The sequence below is a fragment of the Falco biarmicus genome, chromosome 12, assembly GCF_023638135.1.
Source record: "Falco biarmicus isolate bFalBia1 chromosome 12, bFalBia1.pri, whole genome shotgun sequence".
NCBI lineage: Eukaryota > Metazoa > Chordata > Aves > Falconiformes > Falconidae > Falco > Falco biarmicus.
Genome location: NC_079299.1, coordinates 5,791,768 through 5,804,526, shown reverse-complemented (window position 1 = coordinate 5,804,526; position 12,759 = coordinate 5,791,768). Strand labels below are relative to the sequence as shown.

Sequence of the window (12,759 nt, the reverse complement as noted above, 5' to 3'; positions counted from 1 at the left end):
TAGCAAACAAAAAGCTGGAAGGTCCTCTAAATGATGAATGTCTTTCTGTGTACATACAAGCTTAGAATAAAGTAGCCCTGGAAAGGAGCAAAATTGGTACTGACAGCAAAACTGTCTTACATTTTGCCCTGAACCAGAGAGCAAAACTGCTGGCAGCATACCTGACTGCTGACTGTGGCCTCTTATTGCTATTTTAAGTAAACTGAGCTAAGCTCTTCCACCACCAACTGGAGTATGTCCCCAGATAACCAGGTAATCTGTTACAAAAGACATTTGAAGTGTTTGGCTTCTACTGGTAAAAGACTGAAGCATGACAATATATTCTGCTGTTCAAAATAGAAGACTCAGGCATTATCACACTACAACATGTACTGTGCAATTTGCATTTGTAAGAACTTCAGTTCACACCTCCTGCTTTCACAAGTGCTTACCTTCACAAGTACAGCCCTGTCGAATTAAACCGACCATCAGAGATGTGCATTGATTGCATTTTGTTGGTGTGTTAAATGATTTCACTACAAACTGGTGCGCTTTAGGCTGTGAAAAAAGCAGACAAGGATGTTAACACCTGTAACGCTTCTGAACAGTTATCTTTTTCACAGACACCAGAGTGCATAGCTGCATTAAAAAAGGTAGCTTATTTGTGTTTGCTGAAATGAGATCTGAGGTGCTGACACACAGGCTGAAAAAAACTCCTTATCAGTGCTCGTTGTTGATAATTTAAACCATCCTTTGTAAACAAAACCATGGAAACTGGACAGTGTCTCAGAACATGAGTTTGCTTTCACTGCAGATAGGAAAGTTGCCAAAATTATTCCATTACACTCTAGAAGCTGAATGTGTCTATGTATGTGCTTGGTGGGCAACTGTCTCCCAGCCAAAGTTAACCTACCACAGTATTTTCTAAGCTGCAAATCAAGTGCTCCTCTGTAAGGACTGTTGCCAAAGTTCAAAGAAAAATATCCCAACTTTTTCAAAATTCTAATTTTTAGAAAGCATGACCGAGTTCAGTTCTGTGGTGGCAAGCACAGGCAATTTCAGAACACGCAAATCAAAAGCAAGAGTACAGACGAAGTTGATTTTAAAAGGGACTGTCTTCTGTTAGTTCTTGGGAACACAGACAACATGAGTTAAGTGTTTTAATTCTCTCCCCTTAAGGATGGCAGAGCTGATGCTATGATATCAAGGCTAAATGACTACATAATGTGGCAGTATGATTCATAAAAGGCCTTATATAAAATCCAGAATACTGCTTTGCTTTTCCAAAAAAAAAAAAAAAAACCAAAAAACAAACCAGCAAAGTAACAACTGGTAGGTGGAGAAATCATACAGCATAGGGTGAACACAAAGGCTATCCAAGCAACTTGGATAATGTATGTGATCTGAAATAAGACAATTTTGCAGAATACTTTAATGTGTAGGTATATTAACATTTTTATCACTTGCCTGGTTTTCCCAGCATAAGATATCACAGCTAAGGGCTCAAACCTCATGCATCTCCAGGAACAGTTTTCCTGTTACAATGGAAGCCTGTCTACAGATGGATGTCTTGTTTCGAAACTTGCAGGGAAACAATACTTAGCTTTAAAAACTAATGGAATCATAAAGTAAGAAGGTTCTTTAGGGAACATAATAAATCAGAAAGCCAATCATTACTTCCTGAGCAAAATATTTGCAAAAATTGAATTATATGCACAGTAGAATGTTTCACAGGATTCCAAGTGCAGTATTTTTTAACTGATTTACTAAGATGCTGCCAAAGAACACTGTCTGCTCAAACTTTTTAGCTTTCCTTTACACAAATGAAGTCTTTTGCTGTTTTGCAATTTATCAAATCAGAGAAACAGATCTATCAGAAAGACTTATTTACTTCACTGATTAGTTGCAGAAAAACCGTCATTTTTTTAAATATCGAGAAGATTCCTAAGCCGTTGGGGCACTTCTGAAACTTTTATGGGGTAATTTTTCCTTCTGTAGCTATTATCTTATTCTTCATTTGCTTGAATATACAGAATTCGCTGTGAATTATCATACGCTGACTGGCTTATTTGGCCAACAGCAAAATAATTTCAACAACTGATGCAGAATCAGTATTTATGCAAGTAAAAAGCCCGAAGACAGAAAGACGGGAATTCCTCCTCCCAGTCCAGTGCTGGCTGTTGTTCTCACTCTACACTGCTTATAAAAAATGCAAATCTATGGTTTCATTTTAGGCTTACACTTTGCCTTTTCTCAAAAATAAGCATCTAATCAGCTCACAGATGTGCTAATCTGAGACTGTCCCACAGTGACATCAGTTTTATCGTATACAGAGATAAAGGCAGGTTGGTCAGACACATGCCAGGAAACACCCCCCTTTCTAGGAAGTCTCTTTTCGTTTCTTTATGTCCTGGTTCATTTATCTCTTTCTAATTTACAAACTACCATTTTTCTTATAATCAGATTCCTGTGTGCCTAGTACAACTTGTCAAACCACATAATGTAGGAATGAGGGGTTTCAAATTTTAGAAAGCAACCGGCTTCCATATAAACAGTCCTTCTAGGCAGTTCTGGTAAGATTGCTGTGACAAACAGCTCTCCTGAAGCTGTTGCCCGGGAGTGCTATGTTCCCCTCTACCTTATAAAAAGTGTGAACACTTGACTGAATACCTTTGGTGCAGAGAGTCCTGATCCAATATATGCTGTCCTCATGGTTGGAGTGTGAATTGAACGGGGAGGGTGATCTGTAACCTGAACATAGCCCCCAAAGGATCAATGAGGCATCAAGTACACAGTATCAAAGACAGCCTGAATGAAGCAAAAAGACTGCAACGTCCCACCCCCCCCACCCCCAAACATACAAGCAATCAATCTGATTAACACAGAAAAGGACTCGGAAAACCAAATCTTATTTTTCAGCAAAATTACATGTAAGATTAATCTCCTAAATGTCAAAAGTAGCTTTGTATTATCTTAAACATGTGATTGAATCTTTTCTAATGTAAAATAATCAGTTAATTTTTTTAACAGGGAAAGGGGACACACTATCACAGCTGCAGAGCCTGGCTAGTATTTCGTATTGAAAAGACTTTCAGCAGGACTCCAAAGTGTGCTCTTACAAACTACAGTACAACATTAACTTCGCGCCATCATTTCTTAAATACTCATGACTGAGGATGTTTTATGAAGAGAGACTGTATCTAACAACTGATTCAATATAGTTCCCACCCCTAGCCCACCCACCCTAGCCGTATGGGAAAGGACATGCAACATTCCCCTAAATGCCATTCACCACTGGTGCAGAAGGTTATTACAAGGTCCTAAAGAGTCTCACTGCAGAGGAACGAGCTTCATTCTAAACAGAAGGATTTGCAGTAGCAATTTTTACATGAGTGAAACTGTCACTCCTAAAAGACGACAGAAATTTGTCAACACTGGAGTACCTCGATTGGTTCAATCTCACTAGCTGTAGAAGGAGATCTGGATCTTGAATGGAGGTGAGACTTGCTATCTTCATCCCGTGATGGAGTATTAGACAACGTAAAATTCTCCACTGAATCAATCTAGGAGAACAAATCAAAAGAAAAAAAAAAAACACAACCAAAAAAAATAATAAATCAAAGACATCATTAAAAATTAATTCTCAACTCTTGCCAAAATAAGGTAAGTGAGCAGTAGAATTCCTAAGAGAGAACTGAGAGGATAAAAATTCAGTTTTAAGCAAATTCCTAATTATAGTTTAAAAATGCAATGAAAATTATTGAAAATGAACACGCCAAGGCTTCTGCTGAGAGGTGAGCACATGCATAAGAGCTGCTAGTTCAGGGGCCTGATAAACACTTGAAGAGACCCGTAACTCAGCATTTTCAAAGGGTGAATATTTTCTGCTGGGTTTTGTCCACTGGTAATAAAGATTTGTCACAAGTGAATTCCCACATAGCCCATGTAAATCACTGCAAATACATTTAGAAGTAAATAAGGAGAAAAGGCAGAGCAAGCAACATACTTCCTGAGGTTAGTGTTAATTATATTCACAAAGAACTGCTATTTTTTTCTACCCCATTTGAACTCCAAAAACATCCTTACCAGGAATTCAGTTTCTTCAGGGGAATATTTTCTTACTCCTTGATATGACAATGAAACTAAGCCCAACACAGAACTACACTGAACAACAAGGCATATAGGTACCAGTTAACTTGGATAACAAGTCATCTTCTGTCAGTGCAACTGAAAAAATCAGAGAATGCAGGATCCTTCCTTGAAAACAAGACATGTCCATATCAAAGTTTTCTATGTAAATTTATATGGAAAAAAATTATCGCAAGATGAGGATGCTTTTCTCTACTAATAGTAAAACTAAAAGCTGGAAGCCTACAGAAGCCTTCATTGCATGCCTGGCTTTTCTGGAGCGATGCTGGCATCGGTTCCCCATCACAAAGTATTTGGCTAGCTTGCATACAAACTCAAATATGCAGCAACATTTACAGAAAGCATATGAACATTCCACTGTTTTTTATCTCATTTGCCACTGACACCATACTAAGAATTGCACAAACTTTACTGCTTTTTGGGAATAAGATTGCCAAGCTAATCTTATACATGCATATACAGTCCTGTCCTCCAGAAACTCGGTCATGGTAGCGAACAGGTGCAGTTGCTGGTTTTTCTTTCTCTCCCTCTCCACCCCCCCTTTTTTTTTTAATAGTAGTGAGTTAAGTTTGATGGCTTCTAGTGCTATCATAGCCTTAAAAAAAAAAAATTATCTGGTGAAAATGCTCATCAGCTTAGTCAACTTAGGCACATTAAGATGCCTGTAAGCATTTCTCTAATGAAAACGGCAAATTCTCACACTGGGATACACCTGTTTTCTACACATAGATCATGTGTTTCAAGCATTGAGGCAAAAATCAGCAGTAAAGCAAACATTTTGTGCTCAGGTTTATCAGAAGCAAATAATTGGAAGCTTTATCCAGTATTAGAAACATTGATGCCTTTAAGTAGCAAATCCCCAGACACGTAACACTATTTCAATTATTTTAAACTTTGTCCTTTTTAAATTGAGTCTAAACATGTGATAACTTGGAGTCCACTCAAAGACCTCCAAAAATTTTACTTTCTTCTTAAGTGTAATTAAAAAATATGCCAAATAAGTAACTACAGGCAAATTTTCTGTGGCAAGGAACAGACATTCCTTTTCTTCTGCAAGTTAAACTCAGAGATCTAATCTATCATTTCACAGATGTTTCCAGATACTCCAAAGGCTTTCCCTTTCAAAGCAGCATTGCATACCAAAGAATTTTCATGGTGTCTCTTCATTTTAGTACAAGCATGATATGAATGATGGAATTTTTCTGGAATGTGCTACAAAGCCTTTGTGGTTGGAGACAAATGTTGAACCAGTAACAAATGTATTTTTACTTTACTTACGGAACATAAAAAGCCCACAAAATGCACAGAACCTGATCTACCATTACAGAATTTGAGGGGAATTTTAACCACCACCTTTACTGCAGAAACAGGGCCTTAAGCTGTGTTGCTCCAGGTTCCTTGCTTTAATGAGAAGAACTAAAGCAACCTGACTCAACTATGGCCAAAAGCTTACGTGGACCACATTAACACCATTAAAATTAAACAAATCCACTGGTTTATCAAAAGCATATTTCAGTATTTCCTAGCAATCTGTAACAGCCTTGTTGTCTTCCACAGGCCTGTGCTTAGCTGTCTCCACAGTGTCACCTGTGTAAGTCTGAGCCAAAGCTGGCCTGTGTATAAACACATCTTGAGGAGAGATGACCTTTGGAATTGGAGCCACAGCCAACAAACCCAAGGATGCTGGCCTAAGACACAGCGGTGTGCTTTGAACTGCACAGGTAAGGGCACTCTTAGAGCTGTTGGGCATTATTGCTTATTTATTAAATATTCAATATAAATGCTTTGTATACTTTCTTATTCCTATTGTCATACATGCGTAAAAGAAACAAAAGTGGCAGTATGAGTTGAAAATGGACATAGTCTATCTGCTACAAATGCAGTCTGACAAAGCTCTGATAACACCATGTTAAAAATCCACCTTGATTTTTGAAACACCGTAGAGCTTTCCAGCTTAACAGGACTACAAGACATCCTTCTGCTTTCCTTGTATGAATTTTTCCTGCCCTCCTTGATGCTCCAATTTACTCAGTTGCCCACTTCCCGTTTGTTTATTTCTGTACTGTGATATTTTCTACCCTTTGCTATGACATGCCTGCCAAACGCCAAACCTGTATAGGCAATTCCCATAACTCGACACATGCCCTCCGCTGAGGGCAAGGGAAAAACCAGGCCCTTATCTGACATTTACCCATCTTCCCAACCTGCGCCTACATGATCAAAAAACTTTCACATTGAAGTGAGGAAGTACCCAAAGCATCTTCTCTAGTTACTGTGATATTCTGCCCATAGGATTACCAAATCGAACACTCCAAAAGCTTTTAGCCCACAGCTATAAAACAACAAAAAGCACAGCAGCAGCAGCAAACGGTAGCAGGAGCACAAGACATGCAGTGAGGTAAATACACAATCCATACGTTAAACAAAGGCATGTACAAAACAGGCAAAAAATAAAGGGCCACATAGAGTAAGACAGCCTCTTACACGTCTGCCTTTGTTAGCTGGAGTACAGGAAGGAGAGCGCTTTAACAAAGAAAGGAGGAGAATATGTTACAAAACGGAACAGTGACACACATCAGCTCAGAAATCGTCACTCTGTATCTCCAGAGGTAGCATTTAGACACACAGAGACATGGTCATTTTTACAAGTATTTTGAAAACAAGATATTCTGGGGCAACAGGAGGAATGAAACATAAAAAAAGGAACAATTATTTTAAAGTTTGCATTTTTGCACAGGACTGAACTGCAGACTACGTTATACTAATAATTTGCAGTTAGCATCTCTGTACTTTGAACAAGATAAATAAAGCAATCTCTTTGAGGCACAATAAGTCCAATGTAAAGTATCAGAACCAGAATTATGCTAAACTTAATTATGAATGTGCAGGTAGTCAGGGCTCTCACCACATGCTATATACTATGGCTTATTCTGTTTAATAACTTGATTCAGAGCTTGATTTATTCTGTAGGTATTTAAAAAATTCAGATTTGTTTAGTTTAACCACAGCCCACGGCAACTGTATATGAGGACAGATTGCAGGATGATTTCAGAAATACATTTTTAATTTGTAATGTGTTGATAACAGGGGAAAACCAGTATTTTCTAGCAAGTGGGAAAATAATAGGATTCCACTTTATTGTTATTAAATAATCAAAAATTCATCTTTAGATAAAACAAGTTGCTTGCTTCTAATAGCTAGTGAGATACACAAAATCCACCTGGCAAAACTCCCACACCTGTAATGAACACAGGAGACTTAGAAGATATTACTGAGAGACAGCCTGCAGCACACAGGAGAAACAGTGGCAAATGTTTAGAAATCAGTTCATCAGAGTCATTGGAGATGACTTCCCTCCCCACCAAAATCAGATACCAGGGACAGTAAAACATGTTCCTACTGCCCTTTGCACCCTGCTGTGTCCACAGGGGATACAAGGATCATTTCTCAAAACGTGTGGGCTTTCGCAGCTGCGAGGATTTAGGCACCAGCTCTGCCAACCTGACAAAGTATGTTTTCAAGGAGGGACAGCTGGAACCAACAGTGAGTGCTACACATCTGAACAGTGAGCAACCATGGTTCTTGCTCAGCATCTGCAGGCTACAGAGGCAGCAGGACATCTATTTTTACTTCTCTTCAGTAGAAATTGCAAAGCTACTGTTTTCCTCATTGAAAAAATTAGAATTAACTTGTCATTCAGAGTGCTATAAACAATTCTGTTACTGGGATGGCTGACACATGACATACCCACCCTAGTAAACGCCAAATGTAATCAGCGGGCCGAGCGCAGTACTGCTTACACAACTGTATGTTACACAGACGTCAGAGACGTTGCAAAGAATGCTATGTAACTGCAACTGCATATTATTTTACACTCTTGTCATTTCTAATGAAGCACCTCAGGCTGAAGAAACAATATGGGCCGTTAGTAATATTTACTTGGGGTTCTTGATTACAGGAGAGGCTTTTCTGAAACCCATGCGATATTGCAGCACTGCATGAGTCTGGCCTGAGGACTTGTAATTCTTCTTTGGTCTTAACATAAAGAACCCACACACTTCTCAGGTTTGACTGAGCACAGGTTAATTCTTGAGATGCTAGAAGACATGCTGCCCATCAAGGTAACTGCTGCCAAAAAGAGACACTGGGAAGGGAATGGAGGTCACATTCACTGGGGAGGAATTTTTAATATATTTGTATTTAATGATTTCATTTAGAGTCTGACTAACACATTGATGTAGAACCAACTCTATGAGCTAAAACATAAATAACCATTTATTTTGATAATTCAGAGGCTATATGTTATGAATCTCTCTATGAATGAATCAAGTAATTGTCCAATAAATGAAAGATGCAGAACTGACTTTAAACACCTTTCTCCTATTAATGTGGACATCAGCTTTATTTCTCTTTCTCATAAAGACAGGTAGCTCAAAAAGTCTTGCATTTGTCTGCAAGATACTCTTCTCATCTTTGAACAGTCAACGCTCTTCTTCTGCAGCTTTGCCAGACGAGAAAGAATTCTGCCCTGGTGTTAGAGACGTTAGCCCCTGGCCAGCCCAGGCCAGCAATGTACTCCCGCCCAATGCAACTGAGAAAAAAATGTTCCTGTCGGACTCAGATTGAAGCTGTAACAAGGGAAGTTTGATTCTGCATGTAGTAAGTCATCCACGTGCAACAATATACACATGAATACCTACAGTTTTATCTAAGACTAAAAAATGGGTATCTGAAAAGATTTGATCTGGGTGGACCAATCAGGAAGAATGCCTTAAAGGATGTATACCAACAGTTGAAAATTACTCACTTGCATAGCTAAAAAGATAAACATGATGTTGTCAAAATGCTTGTGAAAAAAAAAAAAAAATGCTGCCGCCTTTAAAAAAACAAAACCAAAACAACAACCAACAATAAAAACAGAATAAAGTACCGACGTCCTTCAAAACTAACTAGATAGCAACCACGAAAAACTGTCTTGTCCCAAGTCTCCTCTTTCAAAACAGAACATCATCAGCTACTCTGCCACATTGATTTCTCTGGTAACAAGTTTTAGAAGAGAATATTAAGATATTTTTAAAGGTAACTTTCAACGAAAGAACCTGCTGATTCAAACCAAGTGTTCCTAATACTCAGGCAACATAGAGAACTTTCCTTTAATCCAGTTAAAGGATATAAATACCATTCATTTATTGCAGACTTAACGTGACAGGAAACTACTCTTTTTGTCAAAGAAAATTCCAACAACATCAGCAAGATAGAAGTTTTCTATATGCTATACAAAAATGCAGGTAAATACCATCTACTATGGTACCACAAATTTTGTCTGTACCTTTACGGTACCTTCACATTTTCTCAAAGGTATATACCTGTTTTACAGAAAAAAAGCATCTAGAAGAAAAACATTCTTTCAGAGTTTGTGAAAGGAAATGTCATCAGTAGAATAGGCCCATAAACTATACCCTCTTTGTTACACCCTTCAGAGCAGACATTTCTAGAACAAAATTAATTATATCACATTTTAATGCAAATAGGATTATACTATTGTGAATACATATGTATATATATGTGTGTATGTGCAGACACATATATACAAGCACACACAGATGTACACACACAATATACCTACAGAGTTGTAACAGATGGTTCTCTACCATGGATGCATACGTTGATTTTAGAAAGCTTATTATTGTTTATTTTTATGTGCCTACTATTCCAGTCTGGAAGAAATATAATGTAGTCAGTTTTCAGCTTTTAACTCAGTTCCTTTAGTAAGCAATTAACTGAGGTAAATATTTAAACGCTGTCCTGACACAAAACCAGCATCTCAAATGACAATAAAAAGTAGTAAGTTCACTTCAGTTATAATGAAAATTACCTCTTACAATATAGGCTAAAACCCAGACTATTTTATTTGAGCAAACACGAATTAACTGTATGCAAGGAAAACATTTTCGCTGAAGTGATCAGAAAACTTTTGGAAGCAATTAATCATAAAGTAGTAACAGGAAGCAATAGAACTAAATGAATTAAGTGTGCCAGTGATTTTGGAACCAGTTTCCACAGGCCGTATTGGTAGAAAAGGCCCAAAAGCAGCTTCTCCCCATTTGAAAAACTGTTTGCAGTTAAGAATTCTTCACCTGCACCTAAAGAAAGCATTTACTTTAAAATGGAACATCTACCTATATAAACAGGTGTAAGTATACTATTATAGAAATAACCTGTTCTCCACTGCACTTGCAGATTTTTTTTGACTGCATTAATGTTTGAATATTCCAAATCAATCAGCTGATCTCTGTTACTGAGGGTTTTACTGGTTTGAAAGTCAAAGACTTACGTCATCCATAAAATCAATCAATGAGGATGAAGAGGAGGAAAAGGAATCCTATTTTAATGAAAACAGCAATAAAAAAAAAAAGAAAGAGAGAGAGAGAGAGAAAGAGATGGATGAAGAAAACTATTCAGTATAAATAAAATTGCAAAAATAAAGAACTGTAAATAACTATTGCCTGTAACAGTTATCTCTGTAAGCTCTCATTAATTGCCTTTCACAGACAATTAATCAATAAACTACCTGTATAAAACCCAATGTTTTTCCAGCATTCACTCAATAAAATAATATTGCTACACTCCAACAGGAATTTCATACTGAAAGTAACTTATAAGACAAATGATGAAAAAACAAATTTTAAAATTGTATTAATTGTGAGGACTTCAAGAGAGAACAATGAAGTAATGAATATGCAATGAAAAGAAAGTAAATTTTGACACATCAATAACAAAAGCTCTTTCATGGCTAAATGTGATGACTTTGCACACCCATCAGGAAAAAAACAGGGGCAAATTTTAGACCAATGTGTAACTGTAAACGAGGTGCCTTGTCCCATCCTCTGAATTGAGTTTCACCCCAGCTGTTCTTTCAAATGGAAAAAGATGCATTGCTTACTGTTCATTAAAAAAAGAAGATATGAGATACACAGTATCATTTCAGGTTTTTTTCAGGTTTTCTACCTAAGCTGGTCTTTTGCCTAAATGTGACAAAGGAATTAGCCAGCTTTATTTAAGTATATAGGATCTGTGGAGAAGAGATAAATAGTAATTATCTGGGTTTTACAAATCTGTGTAAAATGAACAGAAGATGAAAACAACCTAATAAATATACAGTACCGATGACTTCACGGAATACATTCAGGGATTATTCACGTATTTCCTCTCATTTTTACCAAACCAGTAGCTGCACTACTTAGGATTTTTCTGAATAGAAAGAAAGGCCATTTGAACAACTACGTTTTTCAGGTTCAATACAAAAATCAGCAAATTTCAGCATTCAAGATTTGAGAGAGAATTCACTATCACTACTACTGTTCACGGTAAGACAGCCAGCGTGGTAAATGACACAATCTTCACATATTATTATATACAAATATAAATGGGGCAATGTGATTAAAACACAGTAGCAAACTCTCAGCAAATATGCATATAACCTGCACGTAACAGCTGCAATTCCACTAACAGAGAGTTAGAATAGCTGTACACTTACTTCAAATTGATCCAGAGCAGAGGTAGGCGCATTCAAAAATGCCAAGAAAGAATTCTGTGAGTCTTGGTGCTTTACACCTAGAAAACAGCAGCAGGTTTTTAAGCTACAGAAAAATGACCTTTTCATGGAGGACCTTTGCCTTGTTGAATCAGGGTTTGAGTATCCACCTGACACACCTACACATTTTAAAATGAGTTGTCACATTTGGTCTGTTTTCAGAGCAGATTTTTTTTAATAGACATACACCCACTAAGCAAGCAGTGTATGTTTAATTAACCTTTTCCAAGCCAGGATGTGTGTGGTGTGAATTCAACATAAAAACACACTGTAAGTACAGGGTCTATTATGCAGAAGGCACAGGTTCTAATGTGCTTATGTCCACTTGCAACACGCGCTGCAGGACATACAGACATAGACAGCAATGCAGCAGGTGTCACCCCTGCTCCAGTCACACGCTGGATAGGCTGCTGTGACAAGACAGCTGTAGCCAACAGCGAGGTAACCACAAAACATGTACAGAACACAAAACTGTACAGAACAGACTGTTGGGGGAACACGCTGCATTTCCAAATAATACGGGTTCCTTGATCCATGCTCTATGCCTGTCTGCCACCTCTCACTTTTGAATGCCCAGGAGTAACAATACTGGGTAAAGCTTAAAATATCTCTGTCACGCTGTGCCATTGACGTGGTTTTCTGCCAGTAAGCAGAGCAGGAACGCTGCATCCACTGCAGCTGCAGAGGCTGGCACATCTTGACTGTTGTTTTAACTTGCTTCCAATGATGTATTTTTTTTCCCCTTCTTTTCGTTGGGGCATAATTCAAATTGGTGTGTGGGTGTTTATAAATCACAGATGTGTACAAACTCTAGGTTCCCGAACACTATAACATATATATACATTATATATATACTTATTATGACCAGAGCCTGCAGGACTCTGCACGTCACAGAAGACTGATAGTATCAAAGGTCATTTATTTCTTATAAAAAATGTGAATGTCTTGCTCTAACTAGCTACATCATCCTGTTTGCTCCAAATACAACCCACAGTGAACAAAGAAGTTACAAATAAGCCTTTCTTCTTTTAAAAATA

At 37.7% G+C, this 12,759-nt stretch overlaps 1 protein-coding gene across 8 annotated transcripts in view; it reads right to left on the bottom strand.

Annotated features, from left to right (window-relative positions):
* CDC42BPA (CDC42 binding protein kinase alpha) overlaps positions 1–12,759 on the bottom strand; it is a 189,954-nt gene that overhangs the window by 31,335 nt on the left and 145,860 nt on the right. For 6 of the 8 annotated variants that reach the window (XM_056356781.1, XM_056356782.1, XM_056356783.1 and 3 more), the window contains 6 exons: positions 11,666–11,742; positions 10,463–10,510; positions 6,613–6,651; positions 3,423–3,542; positions 2,650–2,730; positions 432–537 (listed from right to left, as the gene is read on the bottom strand). In XM_056356781.1, coding sequence (XP_056212756.1) covers positions 432–537; positions 2,650–2,730; positions 3,423–3,542; positions 6,613–6,651; positions 10,463–10,510; positions 11,666–11,742 — 471 coding nt within the window. The remainder of the gene's footprint in view (positions 1–431; positions 538–2,649; positions 2,731–3,422; positions 3,543–6,612; positions 6,652–10,462; positions 10,511–11,665; positions 11,743–12,759) is intronic. The other 2 variants (XM_056356776.1, XM_056356777.1) reach the window with 2 other exon arrangements.